The sequence below is a fragment of the Capsella rubella genome, unplaced genomic scaffold, assembly GCF_000375325.1.
Source record: "Capsella rubella cultivar Monte Gargano unplaced genomic scaffold, Caprub1_0 scaffold_6, whole genome shotgun sequence".
NCBI classification, from domain to species: Eukaryota; Viridiplantae; Streptophyta; class Magnoliopsida; order Brassicales; family Brassicaceae; genus Capsella; species Capsella rubella.
The window spans coordinates 7,179,779-7,201,638 of NW_006238918.1; the positions used below are offsets into that span (position 1 = coordinate 7,179,779).

Consider the following 21,860-nt stretch of genomic DNA (forward strand, 5'->3'; position numbering starts at 1 on the left):
GGTTTTTGTGTGTTTATTGGTAAACTCTTAACTTGTGGTTCTTAGCGAATAAATATTTATTAAAAAATAAAACTAAATTAAAATTAAAGTTTTTTAATTTTAAAAAACTTAATAATTATTGCAATAAAATTGTAAATATAGATATTAAAGTAATCGATGTTATTGTAGTTACTCATATTTTTTCCTTGTTAAATATTTATTATACTATTTTAGTGTTGTATAGTTTTTTTTTACAAATTTATTAAATATTTCATAATACAGAATTTTGTTTTGTATTTACAACTTTTAATCAAGTTTTATTTTTAAAGTAATAAATTATCCTCATGTGAGGTACAATGGGAAGATTTTAAATTGTTATAAAGTATAAACATATTTTATGTATATGATTAAGTCTTTTTTTGTCAACATGTATATGATTAAGTCTTTTCTGAATATTTTAAATTAAATTATGAATAATTAAAAATACGTGTTCATAATTTTTAATATCCAGATGTATAACCAAACATAATATGGACGATTGATTTAGGTTAAGTTTTCAGGTTCATAATCATTTGAAAACACTGACACGTGTCCAAAATGAGAGGTTTGTGTGTTGTTTCTTTTTTTTCTTCTTTGACCAGTCAGACACTGACACCTGTCCGTCTCTTAGTGCTAATATTTTCTCTTAGCTAAAAGACGTTTCTTACAAATTACACACATTAAACATTTAATTTTAATCTGTTTAATACTTAAGAACCACCTAAGAGGTTGCCATTAATCATGGTCTTATGGGGTTGTTAAAAAAGTTACTACATTATTCTTGTGTTCACAACCACTTTGGGAATTTGCTAGTAAAATTGTCATATGTGTGTAAAATCTTTAGACCAACATTATCAAGGGTATCTTATACCCTCCTATGTAAATCTTAGTTAGAAATAATGTTGGTTTAAGACCATCTTCGATACATAGGATTTAACAAATATAAGAATTTAATATTTGTGTTAAATCACATGCATTGAGGATTGCCCTAATAGCTTTCCAAGGACTGGTGGACCTATCGATTCCCTAGTTTTTTATAGCTCCGGCAAAGCTACTTGTCTATATATAACCACTTGAGAGTTTTGTGGCTTATATTAAAGAAACTTGTGTTCAATAACTCTTCAACAGTTGGTTACTCCCCCCTCACCATATGGTGATTGAGAAATCTTTGGATTTTGTTCGATGGTATTGAGTATTTACAAACCTTTAGGTTGGTTGATGGTACAATTTATCATCAGTTCCTTTTTTTGGAACAAACATCATCAGTTTCTTATAATTTATTTTTGAAAGAGGCAACCGACCAAAGAACGAAGCTAAAATCTTTGTGTCCAGAAATATTTATATAAAAAACTACTTTTTTAGAAGAAGCAAATTCATAGCAATCATAATAGCAGTGAATTGAGTATTTGGCACTTATTAGATGTGCACGCGTATTCATACGTAACAAACTGATCGTTAAAAAAAAAAAAAAAAAAAAGTTTGCACGTTTTATTTACGATATAACTAGTCAGCCCCACATCTTCGTTAGGTACTGCAGTACTCCAAATGACTTCAATACGAAACTGCCAAAGATAAAATGTCCTACCCTTCGACAATACGATAAATACCAAACATATTTAGGTCCCGATGATGCCCCATAGAACTTATCGTCGTCGTTGAATTTTTCCGTATGTAAAATTTAAAACTACTGATATCCACACAAAGCTAAAACTGCCTCTTATTAGAATACAAAAACCAACTATATAATGAGATGCTTCCTTTACATATATGTTGCATCCCCTATCTACATACACTGACATAAGGGTATTCTATAACCCGCACCAATATTCAGCCATACAAAAAAATAAAAAAAAAGTCCACGATGATTCGGGTACTTGTGTGGTGGCTAGTAACTATGATGGCCGTTCACTCGGCATCTGCTGAAGTAAAAGAATACACGTGGGAAGTTGAGTATAAGTTCTGGTGGCCGGATTGTAAAGAAAGCATCGTTATGGCCATTAACGGCAAGTTTCCGGGGCCAACGATAGAAGCCGATGCTGGAGACAACGTTACCATCCACGTCGTAAACAAACTCTCCACTGAAGGTGTTGTCATTCATTGGCACGGCATACATCAGGTTTTTGTTATATCTAATCTAATTTTTGTTCCATCACATGCATAAATATATATATGCACGGATTAACATTTTATAAGAAAGAAAAAATTAAACAATTTGTGATTATGGAACAGAAAGGGACTCCATGGGCAGACGGAGCAGCGGGTGTGACACAATGTCCTATCAACCCTGGCGAGACTTTCACTTACAGTTTCATTGTCGATAAGGTAAACGTAAACCTTTAGTTTCTTGTTTTTAAAAACTTTTACAAAAAATAAAAAGATGAATAACGTTTTAGTTGGGGAATATATATATGACACGGATGTGCAGCCGGGTACATACTTCTACCATGGACACTATGGGATGCAGAGATCGGCGGGACTGTACGGGATGATGATAGTGAAATCACCAAACGAGAGACTGAAATACGATGAAGAATTCAGTCTGTTGCTAAGCGACTGGTGGCACCAAAGCATTCACGCGCAAGAGCTGGCTCTTTCTTCTGCACCAATGCGTTGGATTGGTGAACCTCAGAGTTTGTTAATCAATGGAAGAGGGCAGTTTAACTGTTCTCAAGCGGCGTATCTTACCAATGGAAATAATCAGTGTACGTTTAAAGAAAACGATCAGTGCGCACCTCATACCTTACGTGTCGAGCCCAATAAAGTTTACCGTCTTCGTATCGCTAGCACCACTGCTCTTGTTTCCCTCAACTTGGCCATTGATGTTAGTTACTTTCTTCTTTCCACTTGGTTATAACATTCAACTCCAAATTTTAATTCAAATAGTATTATAACCAAACCACATTGAAATAAATTGTGGTAATAGACGACTAGTAATAATTAACACGTGCATTTGATTTGGTCACGTGCAGGAACACGAGTTAGAGGTAGTTGAAGCCGACGGCAACTACGTAACGCCGTTCAACGTCAGCGACATCGACATTTATTCCGGCGACACCTACTCTGTTCTTCTTCGAACCAACGGCTCTATATCAGGAAAGTACTGGATCTCCGTCGGCGTTCGTGGCCGGAAACCAAACACAGCTCAGGCACTCACCATGTTAAACTACGTCAAATCCCCTGAAACTGATCGCCCAGCTAACCATCCCCCGGCGACTCCACAGTGGGACGATTTCGTTCGGAGCAAAAGTTTCACGGACAAGATCTTCGCGGTGGAGGGAACTCTGTCTCCGCCGGAGAAATCAGATATCCAGCTTATCCTCCTCAACACACAGAACAAAATAGGCAACTACACTAAATGGGCAATCAACAACGTCTCGTTGACCGTGCCGGTGACGCCGTACCTCGGATCTATCAAATACGGTTTAAAGACGGCGGAGCATCTAAAATCGCCGGCGAAAATGTTCACGATGGATAACTACGACATCATGAAACCGCCGGCGAATCCAAACACCATAAAAGGTAGCGGGATTTACAGTTTAGCGTCAGGTAAAGTCGTCGACGTGATACTCCAAAACGCTAACGTTTTGAACAAGATAGACAGCGAGATTCATCCGTGGCACCTTCACGGCCACGACTTTTGGGTTTTGGGTTACGGAGATGGGAAATTTAAACCGGGGGTGGATGAGAATACTTATAATCTGAAGAACCCGCCGTTACGGAACACGGTGGTGTTGTATCCGTACGGGTGGACGGCGTTAAGGTTTGTAACGGATAATCCTGGGGTTTGGTTTTTTCATTGCCATATTGAACCGCATTTGCATATGGGTATGGGTGTGCTTTTCGCTGAGGCTGTTGACCAGATCGATAAGTCTAAGATACCGCACGAGGCCTTCGGCTGTGGCTTAACTAGGGAATGGCTCATTAAACAAGCTAGGCCTTAAATTTAAAGAATGGTCATATTACTGATCTGATGTTCTTTTGATGCATTGTGTTTTATATGTGTGTTGTTACCTGGCAAGATTGTTTCAGTGTCGTGTTTGAGTTTAATTACTGTCCAAATTCAAACTTTAATTATAATGCATGTTTTTGTTTCGGACAAAAGCTAAGGGTAGTTATTGCTTAAGAAATCAGTCGCAGAGAGCTCTACTTAGGATCTTCTAATTCGTGTTCACGTGAGCTCTAACATGGTTTACGTCTCCTTAACAATATAATTCATAGTACGTATGAATATTATAAGTCTCTACATCAACTTACTCAACGATGTTTAACATGACTTAAATTCCAAATTTTGTTAGTATGTTGACGAGGATATCCAAATACAGAACTTTTAAATGGGCATACAAACTTTTCATCCCACTTAGATTATACTCGCGCTAAAAGAATATAACTCGGAATAAAGAACATTACGAATTTACGAGAGATAAAAACAATACATTGGTGTCATAAAAATAGTCTAAAGTATGGAATTATTGTGGTGGCCGGTGTTCATCAGTCCATAATGTTCTTATGGAATGGAGCCATCCAAATTTGAAATTCGCAGGATCATACCCATTCCTTTCCAGATTACAAAGGGACAAAGACACTTCAAAAGGTTGCAAATTATTTTGCTTGTTTAATACTAAGCAAGTTTCACGAGTTTTTCGTGGGGGCTTCATCAAATTCCTTTTCATCATTTCACTCATATTCTCTTTTACTTCGAATGTGATGTAATACCATCATTGCTATAAAGTATAAACTATTACATTACAGTTTCTTTTTATTAAATTTTGTTAGAACTCTTTAACAAAAAAAAAAAAAAAATTGTTAGAACTTGGAATGGTTGTTTTAGAAAAGAAAATTGCAGAAATAAACACACAGATTTACAGTGGTTCATCATTGCGTCCGCAAACAAATGAAATTGGTTTCTACTACTCGAAGTGTAATGACTAATTGTTTCAGTTACAACTAGATTAGAGAGAACAAGTGTCTTCGTCTAAAACATTTTTTTAACAAAATCTTAGCCTAAGGGCATGTCCACTGGTGTTTTTCTACCGGTACTCTCAACAAAATAAATGATAAAAAAATAAAAAAGTTCAAGGAAAATAAAGAAACGGTACTCAAAAGAGTACTTTGAGAATCAGTACTAAACAAAAAGAGACAGATGTCAAAGATTTAGAAATTAAAGTAGTTAAAAAAATAAGAAATAAATTCAATAAATAAAATAATATTTTTGTTATCCTTTAAGTACCTCACTTTAATATGAACGAATGGTGATGGTCTAAGAACCTACTAATAAACATGGTCTAAAAAAACTCTAACCAACTCTTAGTTGGATTTGGTCCCTACAAGCAAAAAAACTCAAAACCATGTCCTATACTCCTATTTAGGTAGTGAATGGTGACGAGAGTATTTGCGGATTTCAAAAAAAAATTGTAATACCGCAAACAAAACACCAATCACAACTTTCTAGATCAATATGCGTTATTCTCAGTTTCAAAAGTGAATGTATTTGCGTTATTCAAAAGTAACGTGTATTACATGTCATACTATAAAAACGCACTTCAATTTACAACACTGCTAATAACCAGTGGTTTCTTCAAATCCGCATCCACTAAATAATAAATATTATTTTATAATAATAAATCTGTATGATTATTGAAGAGGTTGAAAAATATCATTTAATTAGATTTAATATTTAAAAAATAAACAGTAATTTTCATTACAGCATATATAAAAATTAGATTTATTTCTTCACTATTATACAAAATAAAATTTACAGAAAAAGTTACCTAATTACTTCAACATAAGTTTTGATTTTTTAAAGTTTATAAACAATAGTTGAGAATCTATTTCACTAACAATAAATAAGCAATTTAAATTTATAATTAGTTAATTATATCATATATTTGCTTTTTAATTATAATATCATATTATTAATATGTATGAACCGCTAATTGTTTTTTTCACCAATCAAACATTATTTTGTACCGCTTATTTTACAATTACCGCACTTGTCCCGCAAATATGTTTGTCCCGCACGTACCGCAGTTGAACCGTACCGCACTATCAAATCGCTTGTCCCGCAAAACCAAATCCGCTGTCACCATTCGGACCCTTAAGAAAACATCCTTTTAATAGTCTCTGGTAATACTGCTACTAGCCCTTGGCAAGATTCAAAGCATATCAACAAATTTTCGTAAACTACTTTAATTCAAAAGTAAATGTGTTTTTAGGAACTTAGCTATTATGTAAACATGAATTGTCAATGAGATGATGGTCGGAGGACGGGGAAAGACAAAATGTCATCGTAGAAAGAAAGTTATAGACGTGAATCTTGATGCCTGGTTGTAAAGTACTTAGTATATTGTTTAAAATTTGATACGATCAATCATGTTGACAAAAAAAATCAAATGATCGATATTCGATTATAAGTAAGATACAACAATATATATATACAGAAAGAAAAGACGTATTAAAATTTGACATGTACCTAAAGTATAGGTTATGTGTGGATAGTTAACTTTACGTAAATGTTCAAAACTAGCAAGAAAGTGAGCTTTCATAAAGTTGGCATTATAAAGATTGTGAACGTGATCTCACCGTCTAAGACAAATTCAACCTTGTCACCCTAAAAACATGTAACATGAGATCACTACTTGCTATACCGAATCTTCTTGTGATAATTTGATTGTTTACACGATCACCAAATTATGTCCATAATTAACCAACCTTGTTGTGACCAATCTAAAACCCCATAAAATATTTAAAAACAAATAAATATCTTTTTATTTTGACCCAAAAAAAACCCCATTCTGTGGTTTAATTTGCCCACTATCTATCTTTTCTCTTTTTTTCCTCTCTCCCTCTATATATATCATACATGATGCGCATACATCATCATTCACATTTCACATTCAGAAGCCAATATGGGTTTGTGGTGGATAGTGGTGGTGGCCGTCTTGGCTAATACGGCGTCTGCGGCCGTGAGAGAATATCATTGGGAGGTTGAGTATAAGTTCTGGTGGCCAGACTGTAATGAAGGCGCCGTCATGACCGTCAACGGTCAGTTTCCTGGCCCGACCATAAAAGCCGTCGCCGGAGACACCATCGTCGTCCATCTCACCAACAAACTCACCACCGAAGGCCTTGTCATCCATTGGCATGGAATCCGTCAGGTTCATTTTTTTTAAAAAAAATTATTACTAGAATCTCGAACCGAAATCTAATCTAATCATAGATCTATAATATCACGAATAATTAAAAACAGTAGAGGAATGTTTATAAAGATGGCTACACGTAAGTGTCATCACTCTCATATGAACTTGTTCAGATCTTATGTTTTTGTTTTGGTTTTTTCGACTATCCTCACAGTATCAATTAATTGTGTCCATTGTATAAACTAGTAGTATAAAGTAATATTGATTGGTTTTGTCTAAAAGATGATAAAAGAAAAAAGAAAATGGGAGAGTTGCAGAAATAATGGATTTTGAAGCACATGCCATGCATGATCACTTTGTCTCTTCTCGATGCAAGCACTACATTTTACGACGTTTGTCTTTTTTTTTTTTTTTTTTTTTTTTTCCAAACACTCTATTTATTGTCCTTCAAATTATCACAACTGTTTAACTAAGCAAGCTTTTAAACTATTTTTTTCTTTATAAAATTCAGTTTAGACGTCAAAGAAAAAAATATATAAAAGTTGGTATGGCCTTTGACACTACTCTATATCTTATCTTCTTTTTGCATGCGTAATTCAGTGTAAAGTCAGTAGATTAAGATAAAAGTAGTTTAGGGAATTAATTAAACTGTGTATTGTGAACATAGTTGGGAAGTCCATGGGCAGATGGAGCAGCAGGAGTTACTCAGTGTGCCATTAATCCTGGAGAGACTTTTACCTACAAATTCACTGTTGAGAAGGTAACTTTTTTATTTCCCTTATTGTGAAAAATTATAGACTCCGAATAACAAATTTGGGAACAATGATACTGTGCAGCCGGGAACGCACTTCTACCATGGACACTACGGCATGCAGAGATCAGCCGGGCTCTATGGATCGCTAATAGTGGACGTAGCTAAAGGACAGAGAGAGAGGTTGAGATACGATGGAGAGTTTAATCTCTTGCTAAGTGACTGGTGGCATGAGCCTATATCTTCCCAAGAACTCGGTCTTTCTTCCAAACCTATGCGCTGGATCGGTGAAGCTCAGGTTTCATTTCTTTACTTTTTTCAAGCTTTGAAAATTTTTGGTTTAAAATAGAATTTTTAAAAGTAGTCCAAAGTGGAGGTTGATTCATTGGGATAAAAAGCAATAATACAGCTGGAATGTGATACAACATTGGTTGGCCACTATATTTTTCTTTTCTTTTTTTCGCAATTACCTTTTCTAGTATACTGTTGAATTATACATTTTTGCCTTAAAAGATTTTTCTAATAATTGTCTTTGGCTGAAAAAAAAATGAAGAGCATATTGATAAATGGGAGGGGACAATTCAATTGTTCATTGGCGGCACAGTTTAGCAACAACAACAACAACACATCATCATTACCAATGTGCACGTTTAAAGAAGGTGACCAGTGCGCACCACAGAAACTCCACGTGGAGCCTAACAAGACTTACCGAATCAGACTCGCCAGCACCACCGCTCTCGCCTCCCTCAACTTGGCTATTCAGGTTTCTTTTTATTTTCACATTTTATCCCTCTTTTATTTATTTTTTACAAAATTATCAAATAAGAACAAAAAAACTAAACTTTAGAAGAGAAAACCCGCCAAATATTAATAAATAGACTTTTTTAGCTATAAACCAAAAACAGAAAATAGGATCTATTTCTGTATATCGACAAAAATAATTAAATGGAGTCTTTTGGCAATTACATAACCCGACGAGGCTTTTTTTCCCTGGCTAGAAAGTCAATAAAAGATGGCCAATTAGTCTAAAAACCCACCAACAAAGCTAGTATCATAGAGAGGTGGGGGGAGTTTTGGAAAATCAGAACGAGTGATGGGCCACCATCCTATACTCTCTTTTTTATAGTATAGATGGACTATACACAGTTGTATGAGCTGTGTGGTGGTACTTGGGGTGGGATTAGCTGATGGAGTGTATTAGGACCACACTTAAGAAGAAGAAAATATATTAAAATCATATACACTAGTATCGTGTAACGTTTGACGCCAGAAATTAAATTTATAGATATATGTATTGAGGTGTGTGCATTGTTAAACCTTCCGTGGGGACCTTTTCCGTGATTCTTCTATGGAGTGGCCTGGTCTTTAATCAAATCAGCTTAGTTAGATATTTGTCTTAATGGTCAAAAACTGATCCTTACTTCAGACTTTGACACACCCAATCTCATGTCCACTTCATATTTGCTTATACTGGAAAAGACAAAGCTTTTATTTGGCTATTTTGTATAGATATAAATATTTTTATCCAAGCGAAAATTCAATTTTAATAGCCACCTTGATATCAATATGTTGAGTCTTACAGTAACAAAATTATTAAAGAAAAAAATAAAAAAAAATTATATATTTAAATTACTAGTTTATATCTTAAGTTTCCACACTCCACGGTCGGTTGTAAAACACGCATAAAATGCATGTTGTCGATAAAAAATAAAAACTAACAAAAAGAAGAAGAAAAAAAAGAAAATGAGATTTTCTCAAGTTGTATTGTTAATGGGCCTATTACAAGGCCTGGTTTTTTAAGTTCCAGTCCAATAAGAGATAAACGTTTTGATCACACGTGTGCTGATACTTTTACACATGCAGGGACACAAGCTCGTGGTGGTCGAAGCTGACGCCAACTACGTTACGCCGTTCACCACCGACGATATCGACATATACTCCGGCGAGAGCTACTCTGTCCTTCTCACTACTGATCAAGACCCTTCACAGAACTACTACATCTCCGTCGGCGTCCGTGGCCGCAAACCAAACACAAATCAAGCACTCACTATATTAAACTACGTAACCGCCCCCGCTTCGAAACTCCCTTCTTCTCCTCCGCCGGTGACTCCACGGTGGGACGATTTCGAGCGGAGCAAAAACTTCTCCAAGAAGATCTTCTCAGCGATGGGATCACCACCGCCGCCGAAGAAATACAGAAAACGTTTGATCCTCCTCAACACTCAGAATCTAATCGACGGATACACGAAATGGGCGATCAACAACGTGTCTCTGATGACTCCGGCGACTCCGTATCTCGGTTCGGTTAAATACAATTTAAAACTCGGATTTAACCGGAAATCGCCGCCGAAGACGTACCGGTTCGATTACGACATTATGAACCCGCCTCCGTTTCCTAACACCACTACGGGTAACGGGATTTATGTTTTCCCGTTTAACGTAACGGTGGACGTGATTCTACAAAACTCGAACGTTTTGAAAGGTGTGGTTAGTGAGATTCATCCGTGGCACCTTCACGGCCACGATTTCTGGGTTTTGGGTTACGGAGATGGGAAATTTAAACCGGGGGTTGATGAGAAGACGTATAATCTGAAGAACCCGCCGTTACGGAATACGGCGATATTGTATCCGTATGGATGGACGGCGTTAAGGTTTGTGACGGATAATCCCGGGGTTTGGTTTTTTCATTGTCATATTGAACCGCATTTGCATATGGGTATGGGTGTGGTTTTTGCTGAGGGATTAAACCGGATTGGTAAGATACCTGATGAGGCGCTTGGTTGTGGTTTAACCAAACAATATCTCATGAACCGGCACAGGGGTTAGTAAAGTTGTTATGATCACTTCAGTAATTATTTTGTCTTGTGGCAGTATTTTGAGTGTGAGAGAAAGCTTTTGCGTTTTTGGTTGTGTTCTGTATTATTAGTAAACCGAAGATTGTTGGTTCGTATTATTGGTGTAGTTGGTTAGTCGGTTGTAGTGAACTTTGATTTGGATTGGTTTAAGAATAGTATGTATGGTGAAGAAACCGGCAACTTTTATTTATCAGGGCAATGGGAGTATCGGATAAATAAATCGAAACAAAATCATTTCGTTACACTAAACCAAAAGCTAACTCAACGTTAAAATTATAAAATGTACAAAATATATATATTCTTTGGGTTGGATATTATTGCAATTGCTATTTGAAAACATATTTATCAAAACTATTATAATCGTACTTATTCAAATACAATATTAATTATTAAATACTTTTGAGTTCATGTGCTAGTATGCAAGTTTTTAGATATACATATAAACAAGTTGTAGTTGTAGATAATTAGATATGAGATGCATAAGTATTTAGTCATCAAGTATGAAGATTTTGCCAGATTTCAGAACAGCTGTGGTGTTAATTATATGCAATAACTTCATTTTATTAAGTGTTCTCTTTTATTTGATTCCCCTTATTATAATACTATTAGTTTCAAATGACTTTTTTACCTCTACAATTTTGATTAGACTTATTCTTAAGAAAGTGTGAATTGAATCTAAACCTAAAATTATGAACAACACCGCCATAGAGGCTTACATGTCATCAGGCAAGGCTTGGGCCTTGTAATAAGACATTACAAGGCAGCCGTTGAGTCTTTTGTACTTTGGACGTTTGTTTCCGTTAAACTACAAACATGACTTCATGAGTATAACTGTTCCTTACAATGTGGTGAACACAACTAATATATCCTCGACATGCCACGCAATTTCACAAATCAAAATTAGATTACACCATGTCTCGCAATCGATAAACACGGCCATCTTTTTTGTCAAACAGTTCATTATTATATATAAATGTGTTCGAGCCCTTGAGATATGTTTCATTATGTCGATCCGTCTTGGATAAAGAAGATAGTGCAAGTAATAGTATTATTTTAAATAAAGGTAAACTAAAACAATAGACAAGTAAACTTTGAAAGCATGCAAAATAGAACAAATTGGATCCATCAACAAGAAAAACATCTGACGTTATAGGAGATGTAAGTTTATAAGGCACCGACAAACCATAATTAGTATTTTAATGATTATGGATATATAAAAACCACTCATCATCTTTTAAATGTTTTTGTTAAGCAAAGCGAAAAGAAGGAAAAAAACACATCAGACCGATGGTTATATATATATATGAACTCTTACGGTTTTATAATTAGAAATTTTGAATAATTTGGGGTGACGACCATTCAGAACACATGGGGACTAAGGGCCAAACTTAGAAAAGAGGTTATAAAACAATTTACGAGTGGTCGTTAGTTGGTTAAGGTGTACGAAAGATAGTTTCATATTTTGTCACATTACTATATAATAAACATTGCTTAGTTAATCATAGTATAAAGTATATATAACCCATACATAACATAACAGGAAAACGACGAGAGTTCCAATAATTGTGGAGTAGCCGACAAAAAGATCCCGGGAGACACGTTTCAGACAGGTTTGTAGAATCATTGCTGGCATACGAAACGTGCCTGCGTGGCACTTGTGTACTTTCCTATTGGTCATATAGGGTTATGTTCATTGCACCTCTCTCTCTCTTTTTCTTTTTTTTTGAACAAGGGGTTAATTAATATATTTAACGTTGCCTCTTCTTATACATTTTCTCAAACAACACAATATTATCATATGTTAAACATCATGCTCGTATTGTTTCTCTTTGATTTGAAATAGGTTTACTCCGAATCATTTATAGTTGTCTATCTATATACCGTATCTCATTTGAACTTTAAAAATCATATATGTTATTTAGAATTAGATAACTAGTTGACATTTTCTTAAAGATAACCATAAAATATATGAATATTATGACCTGTTTTCTTTACCAACTATCTCGCCCATCTTAGCACTTTGACCCTTATATATGCAAACTGTTAGATATATGATTATATATATATATATATATCATCGAATAATTAAGGGTCAACCTTTCATTGATTTGTTAACTAATTTATACATCATCTTGCAATGAGAAACCGACAATTTATAGATGTCACTTGTTAGTATGGCGCCGAGACTATGAAATATCAAGTAAGAGTTTAATTTGAAGTCTTGCAATAATAAAATTGTGTTGCAACATTTTCTTTTTACTTGAAGTTATCAATTTCAAGTATAGGAATAATAATTGTTGGTTTACCAGAGATCGGTATAGTTCGAGTTGGGAAGCTACCCTGAAGTAATTTGTTAATGTGTATAGTTCTGATTATGTTAGCATTGCATTATAAATACCACTGTCAAAATGTTGATCAATTTACATAAAAAATGATAAATGTCCATCCGAAAATGTGATTTTTGTTGTTGTTGTTGTTGACATATAGGCAATGTGATTTAGGTCGTTATACTCGTTGTATATCACATTTCGCAACTGAGCATAGAAAAACAATACAATACGCTAAAAAGGATTGGTTTAAATAGTGTTTTTAAACACCTTATTATCTCACTTCTTTTTTTTGGTTTTTCATTTATTTAATTTTTTAACAAATTTTTTTTAATTTTTTTTTGTGTGGAACCATTGATTTTAGATTAAAAATACATTTATGGAATGCTTAAAGGGGAGATGGAAAATTATATATAGACAATAATGCTAGTCAAAATCAGATTGTCAATATCCATAGGGATTAAATGTATATAATATATCATAAACACACAATTTTTAACACAAAATACTTTACTATATATGAAACTTATCATTTATAATTTTTTTTTTTTTTGGTGAGAGGTTGGAGCAAAAGTCTCCTACAATTTATGAAAAATTTAAAAGAACTACAAGTGAACATAACGTGGGTACGAAGTCCCATTACAATCATCATAACATTTTGAACTTATGCATTAGAAATGGTTATGCGAAACAATTAGCATAAACATATGTTGGTAAAATCTAAATAAAATAAAATTTCAGACTGATTTTCCAAATTCTTTAGTTTGACGCAGTAAGCATAGTAGATGTCATATATATTGGTACTCAAATAGAGTTTTTAAAAACATTTAAATTATCATAAAATAGAGTTTAGTGTTTTAAAATTAAAGGTTTATGCTATTTCATGTTTAATATTAATTTAAGATGGAAAATTGAGAACTTTGTATTGAAATCACACCATAAATATGAGCTATTTAAAGGAATTTATTAAATTAATAAATACTAATTATACATAATTATTGTGTGCTGGTAACATTTTTTCCCTACTCTTCCAGCCTTTTTATTTATTACTATGGTATTTGATATCTCTCAACATTAAATGTTGTTTCAGCCAAATATTGTTTCACTTTCACTTTGAATAAAAGTTATTTTCATGTTTTATGAGAATTTATATATTTCATTTGCTTATCATTGGTTAAATTTTGTTTTAAGTGATAATAATATATTCAACTTAGAAAATAAAAGAGTAAATAAGTTTTTAATATGTGTATTTTTGTAATTTTATAAGTTTCTATTGTGTATGCATTTTTATTTGTAGTTAGGCCTATAAGAAACTCAACTGATGTCCATTGTATAAGATTTATTAATTGTACGGTGACACTTACTGTTTTACTAAAAAAATTTTAATTGCTTTTAGTTATTTTAAAATTTTCAATATATGTGCCAAATTAATGTAGAAGTAAAACTATATTTATGTGGTATTTGATTTCAAAAATTTTTAAAATATGCGCGTTAAATTTTCACTTAAACATTTTGAAAATTTATTTTTACGCGCTTTAATAGATCTTTAGTGGGTATTATATTTTTTTTATCAGACATAACAATCTTTACCATAACAAGTATGCAAAAATCATCTGTCTATTGACCAAATAATTATTATTTTTAGGAACGAGTGATTACCGTGAAATTACAATTTTAGCTCTTTAAAATGTTATATACATTTGGTACTTGATGATGACAAAAAAAAATAAAAATACATTTGGTACTTGATTTTTGAAGCAGACAAAATTATATTTTCAAATTTACCATGAGCAAACTAAATATATATATATATATTGAAAAATATACCCTTTTATTAAAAAAAAAAAAATCTGGACTAGAAATGGAATGAAACTCAGAGAAGATTATTATGATATTTTTTACTATATCCTTACAATTACAAAAAGTGATATGCCGCTTCGCATGAGCATTTTGGGAGGCCAGTAGGTACCATTACCACCCCCTTTCACAGTCTCTTCTTATTTAATACTCATAATACATATAAGATTACACAAACACATACATTCATACATTTATCTCTGTCTCTTCTCTCTCTCTCTCTCTCTCTCTCTCTCTCTCTGAGGCTCCCAATTGCTTCTTTGGTTTGAAGTTGGTGGCCGAAGCAACACACACACACACACAAACAAACAAAGGTCTCCCAAGAGTTTTTTTCTTAAATTTCTGGGTAATTTTCTCTTCTTCTTCCTTTGATTCTGTTTCAATTTTGCCTACCTTTACGTATCTTTGTCTCCTTGCAAAAGAAAAAAAAAAAAAGTTTTAATAATCTCTCTATCATGGTTGTTTTTTTTTTCTACTTGTTGGGTTTTGTCTCTGTGCTATCTTGTCCGATGGGTTTTTTTCTCTGTCCGGAGAAAATGCATTAAACACTTCAAAAATGAATGTTTTATAATCAAATAAAAGATTCGATGCTTTAAATATTGTATTATCTCATATAGATCATTCAGTCTCGTCTGTGCATCTGTGTTACCTATCTCTAAATCATTTGCTTTAGTATGGTATTTAATCTCTTGGTAGTATATTGCGATGTAAAGCATAACTACAATTGAAATTATATGTTCATATGAATGTTATTGTGTGTGTGCGGTTGCTAATATATAGTTTTAGTTTAGATTTAGATTGATATGGCTTTACTGTGTGATATTTACGCAATCTCATCATATGATGCCATTATATTGCAGCTTACAATATATATGGATATGTATAACAACAATAGAGGGCTTTTCCGGGGTTTAGTCTGTAGCCCGGTGGTGCCTCCATTTAGCGAGGGAGATGCTTGTTCTGATGCGCATACTGCTTTGTTCAACGATATGAGTAGTGATGAAGAAATGGACATAGAGGAGCTTGAGAAGAGGATCTGGAGAGACAAGCAGCGTTTAAAGTATCTCAGGGAGATGGCCAAGAGCGGGGTAGGAAAAAGATTTTCCAATCAGCTTGATGATGAGTTTCTACAGCATTCGAGTAAGAGAACCATTTACAAGGCTCAAGATGGGATCTTGAAGTACATGTCCAAGACAATGGATCGTTGTAAAGCTCAAGGTTTCGTTTACGGGATCGTGTTGGAGAACGGGAAAACTGTGGCGGGGTCTTCTGATAATCTCCGTGAATGGTGGAAAGACAAAGTCAGGTTTGATAGGAACGGACCAGCTGCTATAACCAAGCACCACAAGGACAGCAATCCTTTTGATTCAAGTGAAATAGGGTCTGAGGTTGGGGAGAGTACTGCGCATAAGTTGCTTGAGCTTCAAGATACAACTCTTGGTGCTCTTTTGTCGGCGTTGATGCCTAATTGCAAGCCTCCACAGAGGCGTTTCCCGCTGGATAAAGGCGTGACACCGCCTTGGTGGCCAACGGGAAAAGAAGATTGGTGGAGTCAACTTTCTTTACCTGACGATTGTCGAGGTCTTCCTCCTCCTTACAAGAAGCCTCACGATCTCAAGAAGCTGTGGAAGGTTGGTGTCTTGATTGCTGTGATCAGACATATGGCTTCTGACATTAGCAACATACCGAATCTTGTGAGACGGTCTAGAAGTTTGCAGGAGAAAATGACTTCAAGAGAAGGCGCTTTATGGCTGGCTGCTCTTAACCAAGAAAAGGCTATTGTTGATCAAATGCATCATTCTTTTACCTTCTCTACAGAAAACAACAACAATTGTAACTTTCCTGTTCCCGGAACTGGCGACACAGATGTTCTGTTTCCTGAATCTGCAAATTATGATGTAGAAGGGATTGGTGGATCTCATCGGTTCAGTCCTCAGTATCCTGAAGTTGACAACACCTATACCTGTGTTTACAAGAGGAAGTTTGAAGGAGATCTGGGGATGTCAATGCATCAACCAACCCTCCTTACATGTGAGAACAGTCTCTGTCCTTATAGCCAACCACACATGGGATTTTATGACAGGAACTTAAGAGAGAATCACCAAATGAATTGTCCTTATAAAGTCACTTCTTTCTACCAACCCGCTAAACACTTTGGTATGTCCGGTTTGATGGCTCCTTGTCCGGATTATAACCGGATGCAGCAGCAGGTTCAGAGCATTCAAGACCAGTTTAATCCACCCAACAATCCCTACAGACCAAAAGCTGAACAAAGAGGAGACAGCTACAATGACTTGGTTGATGATCAGAGTCCTTCTCCGTCGATGGTGAATCATAATCCTGGTTTAGTCTTACCTACTGACTTCAATGACCATGCGGAAACAGTAGGAATGGAGAACAATCTGCAGAATCAAGGGCAAGGCTTGCCCACATCTTGGATGCAGTAAAGAAAAAGCTTCTTGAGTTTTCTTTTTATGTTTTCTAGTTTTATAGCTTTTGTTTCTTGCTTTGTTTCTTTCATTGAACACAGTTTTTGATCTCTCCATTTCATAGCTTTTGTAGCCATTGGAGAAGATTAGGTTTCGTAATAAGTTAACAACCCATTTAAAGTAAACTTCTCTATATTGATTTGAAGAGCCACTCTCTTTTTTGACAAGAAACGTAGAAGATTGTTATTTGTGTTCGGCTTCGGCTTCAAGTGAACCAAGCAGGCGTTTGTACTCAGGCCCAGGTCCGGTTGTTATGAAAAATAGTTACATTTTTTTCTTTTCTAAAATTAAGGTCAAATTATTATTTTTAGTTTTCAAGATTTCTCTAGTCAACAATAAAAATGTACCTTTTAGGCTAAAGCCATTCAATTAGAAGTTTTCCATAGACCAAAAAATATTTTGACTTTAGTAATTTCTAAATAAACCTTTCCTTTCTAGGCTTTCTCAAACTTGTTGCCGTAGTGGACACGAATGGGAAGTTTTATACATTATCAACAAAATCATGTAATTATCTCTTAGAGAATCCTCTAAATAATGATACTTGATGATATGATTATTCATGCAGTCACGTCTTCCTAATCTCACACACGCACACAAATGGACCAATCGAAAGATAATTTGGCAATTTATAAAATTACTCCACAAATCCTTTGACTGACTAAAAAGAAATCAAAACATTTCATATTTTCTCAGCTTCAATTCAAGAAAATGGCCGTCGAGAAACCACAAGAAATGACCGGCGAAATAAACTCCGGCGGATATTTAAAGAACAAAGACGTCAACAGAACAAAGCATCCGTCGATAGACACAAACGATAGCTCTTCGAGTAGGTACTCGGTCGATTCTGACAAACCAAGAACCGGACCACAGCCGGGGACTTACGTCATCGAAATCCGTAAGGATGAGATTTACCGCGTTCCACCGCCGGAAAATGCTCACCGTTATGAGTACCTCTCCCGCCGGAAAACAAAACAATCGCATTGCCGGCGGTGTTTCTGTTACTCCCTCGCTGCATTACTCATCCTCCTCTTCCTCGCGGCGCTTGTCCTCGGAGTTCTCTTCCTCGTTTACGGTCCGCATAAGCCACGGTACTCCGTGAGTACACTCACCGTCACCGGAATCAATCTGACGTCATCGTCTCCTATCTCTCCGGTGTTCGGAGTCAAGTTGCGATCTCAGAACGTTAACAGCAAGCTCGTTTTAATCTACGGTTTAGGGAGCGAAGCTGAGGTTTTTTACGACGGGATCAAGCTTGGCAACGGCGAGTTCACGGCGTTTAAGCAGCCGGCGAATAATGTAACGTTGATTGAGACGGTGTTAAAGGGGTCGAGTATTCAGTTAACGAGCTCGTCGCGTGAAGAGCTGACGAAATCACAGAAGAAAAGAAAAGTACCGTTTGGGATCAAAATCAAAGCGCCGGTTAAGTTTAAGGTTGGCGCCGTTACGACGTGGACGATGACCGTTAAGGTGGATTGCGAAATAACAGTGGATAAACTAACGGCATCGGCAACTGTGATAACGGAAAATTGCGATACTCGTTTGAGCCTGTTATGGTGAATTATGATGAGCTAGTTTTTGTTTTATTTATGCCTTTATGATGTCATGTTATAGTATAAGTTTATGAGCATTTCATATTTTGGTTCGGTTCATTATATACTGTATGTCGGATTTTTTTTGTTCAATGCCCCAATCAACAATATGCAAAATTGCAAAGGACAAATTCACAAATTTGCATCCCATTTTTCCATGTATGCCTAAGTAATTGTAATTGAAATCGAATTCTCTGAATTTCAATTTAAAATTTTAGATATACTGTAGGCTTAACCGAGGAGGAGTTTCACACTCCCATCAATGATCCACAAAAGAAAATTATCAGATCAGACCAAATTTCTAATGATGTTTGGACATAGAAACAGGCATATCAAAATATACATCTAAGCCCTAACATACGAGTTCTTCAACGGTTTTTTTTTTTTTACCTTAAGTGTGCAACGCTACGGGTCACTCTTCTCGCATTAGCACCACTAGTTGAAGCTAAAGAAGCTTGTGAAGAAATGTTTTCAGCGGAGTTTCTTTGACTGCTATGCTGTCTTCTTCTCTTGGATTTTGGACCTGTGGCTTGCGTCTCATTTTCCTCATCATTATTCATTGCTTCTTCAACAGCTTCTGTTTTTGTAATCTTACCCATAGGCCATTGCTTGCCACAACCAGAGCAACGTTTATCGTCCTGCAATTTCGATGTGATCAGAAAGAAAAAAGTACTATTCAAGTCAGACTCAAATCCCATTAGGGTTGAGGAAAATCTAAAGAAACTCTGTGCGGAGTATACCCTTTGAGATAACAATTGTTTGAGGCAATACTTGTGTATCCTGACAGCGCAACCTTCGTTTGGACACACATCCGCCTGGAAAGTTGGATAAGATTGTCAGAAAACAAAACATCAGATATGAAATCAGCAGCAAATATTTATCATCATTGAATTTGAATTCTAATCCAGTAAGGTTTCTTCAGAATGCAGACCTTTATTCCAGCTTCATTGCAGACTTCACAGGAAGGAACATCATTGTTCCTGAACCAACTGCGCAGGTCAAGAAGAGATCTTATACCAAGTCCGATGTTGCCTTCTCTTGTGCGGCACAGCCATTTGTCCCTTACAAGTTCATCAAGAGTTTTTTCCTTTTGTGACATTGAAAAGTTCTTGAATGCAGCAGGGACTTGCTGTTGACTGCTGCTGGCTTCACCTGATATCTGAGATATTAACACAAGATCTGTCAACCATAACAAAGACACTAAACTTATTTAGTCAAACCAAATGAATAGCAATAATAATATTTATTATGAATGGTTACTTTTGTCAGTAGGTGAAGAGGCAAAATATATAAAAGTCAGGGACTATGATTGACCTGATTCTCCAATCGGATATTGAGTGCATCAAAGCCCGATATGCGACCTTGAGCAGCTTCGTCCTGTGCAATTGCTTCTATCTGCCAGAGGTTAAAGTCATCAGTGTCGCAGAAAAGTAGCACAGAATACACATCCACTTTACATAACCGAAAATCATCTGAGTAAACACATAGCAGGAAAGGAGAGTGACAAAGCAGAAGTATATATGTAATATAACTAGTAGCATTAAACTCGTAAGAAAAGGAGATAAAATTCACACAGATAAATTCATTACAAAGGAGACAAAGAAATTTGATCAACAAGGAACAGAACACAAGCCAGACAAAAAGAGAGAGTGGGAATGCGACTTACAATGCCTTTGAAGAATGCAATCTGTGGCACAGAATATTTTGTCCCCAGTTTGGATTGGTCATCAGACACATTATTAACCACTCCATAACATACTTGGCCATCATACTGGTCTCTACAAGCCTTCAACTCAAAGTGAACATATGAAAGTTCCTTGTTTATCTCAAGAAGGTACTTGTCAAATATCTTCTTAACAGTTCCTGCAGCAAAAGAGATCAAAGAATACAATCAACACCAGGACTGATCAACACAATGCTCCATGGTGATCCTTTAACATTCAACTTTACCAAAACCAGTAACTCAATTCCGAATCAATTTCATTTACTCGAACTTAGTATTGTCAACTCATTCAACATTAAGCTTAAACCGAAGACCCGCTACCACCATATCGAAAAACTAAAACTAGCTAAAACAATCACAGGACTTTAATATCCAAGCGTATCCCACAGAGCGTAAGAGACTATTAATGCCCACGATTACGCATTCAACGCAACAGATACACAGCAATTAAATAGTGGCTGATCAAATTGCCGTAAAGTACAGATTTTGATTCAATAAAAGTTCAATACGGCGCAAACCCACAAAAGTTACTTCGACAATCATCCGAATTCGAGAAAAAGACGAACCTGGGTTTCGTCCGGTGACGCCGGTGAAGATTGAATGAAATTCTCGCTCTTTGAGAGGACCTCGTGAAATCAAAGCCTGAATTAGCGTATGGTGCTTCCAGCTTAGCGATGCCATCCTCAGACCCCCCCTCACAGTCTCGCCGAATGAAAATTTTAGGGTTTTAGAATCAAGTGAACCCTAGTGATTTTTGTGAATTTAGGGTTTTGTTATTTTTTTTTGGGGTGAGAAAGAAACTGTGGTGAGAAAGAGAGGGACAGAGATGGCGGGAAACGTATCACTCGATGACGTAATAAAAATTATTTTTGACAGCAAATTTTTTTTTTTAATAGCAGCTTTTAATTAATTTTTCTGAAACACAAAAGTGGCTTTTGCGCTTGTTTTCTTGTGGTAATTCCGTAATTATAAGAGTGGTCCTAAATTAAGGTTAAATTAGCAAATATGACAGTGAAATGTGTTGGAATTGCAAAAAAAAAACTTCAAAAAAGCAAATCTCTATATTTAAGGATAATGGCACCATCCCCTACAGGTTTACACAGCACAATGAATAA

The 21,860-nt window shown here is 35.4% G+C and overlaps 5 protein-coding genes across 5 annotated transcripts; 4 read left to right on the forward strand and 1 right to left on the reverse strand.

Annotated features, from left to right (window-relative positions):
- Positions 1–1,839: 1,839 nt before the first annotated feature.
- LOC17884433 (L-ascorbate oxidase) lies at positions 1,840–4,092 on the forward strand. Its single transcript, XM_006287313.2, has 4 exons — positions 1,840–2,134; positions 2,248–2,340; positions 2,444–2,839; positions 2,988–4,092. Exons 1-4 carry the CDS (start codon positions 1,880–1,882, stop codon positions 3,957–3,959), a joined length of 1,716 nt encoding a protein of 571 aa, XP_006287375.1. The 5' UTR covers positions 1,840–1,879; the 3' UTR covers positions 3,960–4,092.
- A 2,797-nt stretch (positions 4,093–6,889) lies between these two features.
- LOC17882409 (L-ascorbate oxidase) lies at positions 6,890–10,953 on the forward strand. The gene is made up of 5 exons (XM_006287307.2): positions 6,890–7,172; positions 7,822–7,914; positions 7,991–8,203; positions 8,459–8,668; positions 9,769–10,953. Exons 1-5 carry the CDS (start codon positions 6,924–6,926, stop codon positions 10,729–10,731), a joined length of 1,728 nt encoding a protein of 575 aa, XP_006287369.1. The 5' UTR covers positions 6,890–6,923; the 3' UTR covers positions 10,732–10,953.
- A 4,263-nt stretch (positions 10,954–15,216) lies between these two features.
- Positions 15,217–17,572, forward strand: LOC17882404 (ETHYLENE INSENSITIVE 3-like 2 protein). Its single transcript, XM_006287436.2, has 2 exons — positions 15,217–15,290; positions 15,805–17,572. Exon 2 carries the CDS (start codon positions 15,817–15,819, stop codon positions 17,389–17,391), a length of 1,575 nt encoding a protein of 524 aa, XP_006287498.1. The 5' UTR covers positions 15,217–15,290; positions 15,805–15,816; the 3' UTR covers positions 17,392–17,572.
- A 559-nt stretch (positions 17,573–18,131) lies between these two features.
- Positions 18,132–18,990, forward strand: LOC17881328 (NDR1/HIN1-like protein 13). Its single transcript, XM_006289992.2, has one exon. It carries the CDS (start codon positions 18,142–18,144, stop codon positions 18,988–18,990), a length of 849 nt encoding a protein of 282 aa, XP_006290054.1. The 5' UTR covers positions 18,132–18,141.
- A 205-nt stretch (positions 18,991–19,195) lies between these two features.
- Positions 19,196–21,524, reverse strand: LOC17881376 (non-structural maintenance of chromosomes element 1 homolog). The gene is made up of 6 exons (XM_006288192.2): positions 21,312–21,524; positions 20,689–20,885; positions 20,337–20,417; positions 19,954–20,181; positions 19,763–19,837; positions 19,196–19,660 (listed from the first exon to the last, which is right to left on the reverse strand). The coding sequence occupies exons 1-6, from the start codon at positions 21,424–21,426 to the stop codon at positions 19,409–19,411; spliced, it is 948 nt and encodes a 315-aa protein (XP_006288254.1). The 5' UTR covers positions 21,427–21,524; the 3' UTR covers positions 19,196–19,408.
- Between the last annotated feature and the right edge of the window lie 336 nt (positions 21,525–21,860).

What these genes read in the sequence shown, in the direction of transcription:
- LOC17881328 (XM_006289992.2), top strand. Translation starts at nt 18,142, where the DNA reads ATGGCCGTCGAGAAACCACAAGAAATGACCGGCGAAATAAACTCCGGC.
- LOC17881376 (XM_006288192.2), bottom strand. Translation starts at nt 21,426, where the DNA reads ATGGCATCGCTAAGCTGGAAGCACCATACGCTAATTCAGGCTTTGATT. An exon ending in TTGCATTCTTCAAAGGCATT is followed by an intron (nt 20,418 to 20,688) that starts GTAAGTCGCATT and finishes AACCTCTGGCAG; the next exon opens with ATAGAAGCAATTGCACAGGA. An exon ending in ATATCCGATTGGAGAATCAG is followed by an intron (nt 20,182 to 20,336) that starts GTCAATCATAGT and finishes TTAATATCTCAG; the next exon opens with ATATCAGGTGAAGCCAGCAG.
- LOC17882409 (XM_006287307.2), top strand. Translation starts at nt 6,924, where the DNA reads ATGGGTTTGTGGTGGATAGTGGTGGTGGCCGTCTTGGCTAATACGGCG. An exon ending in ATTGGCATGGAATCCGTCAG is followed by an intron (nt 7,173 to 7,821) that starts GTTCATTTTTTT and finishes TTGTGAACATAG; the next exon opens with TTGGGAAGTCCATGGGCAGA. An exon ending in GCTGGATCGGTGAAGCTCAG is followed by an intron (nt 8,204 to 8,458) that starts GTTTCATTTCTT and finishes AAAAAAATGAAG; the next exon opens with AGCATATTGATAAATGGGAG.
- LOC17884433 (XM_006287313.2), top strand. Translation starts at nt 1,880, where the DNA reads ATGATTCGGGTACTTGTGTGGTGGCTAGTAACTATGATGGCCGTTCAC. An exon ending in ATTGGCACGGCATACATCAG is followed by an intron (nt 2,135 to 2,247) that starts GTTTTTGTTATA and finishes ATTATGGAACAG; the next exon opens with AAAGGGACTCCATGGGCAGA. An exon ending in CCCTCAACTTGGCCATTGAT is followed by an intron (nt 2,840 to 2,987) that starts GTTAGTTACTTT and finishes GGTCACGTGCAG; the next exon opens with GAACACGAGTTAGAGGTAGT.
- LOC17882404 (XM_006287436.2), top strand. Translation starts at nt 15,817, where the DNA reads ATGGATATGTATAACAACAATAGAGGGCTTTTCCGGGGTTTAGTCTGT.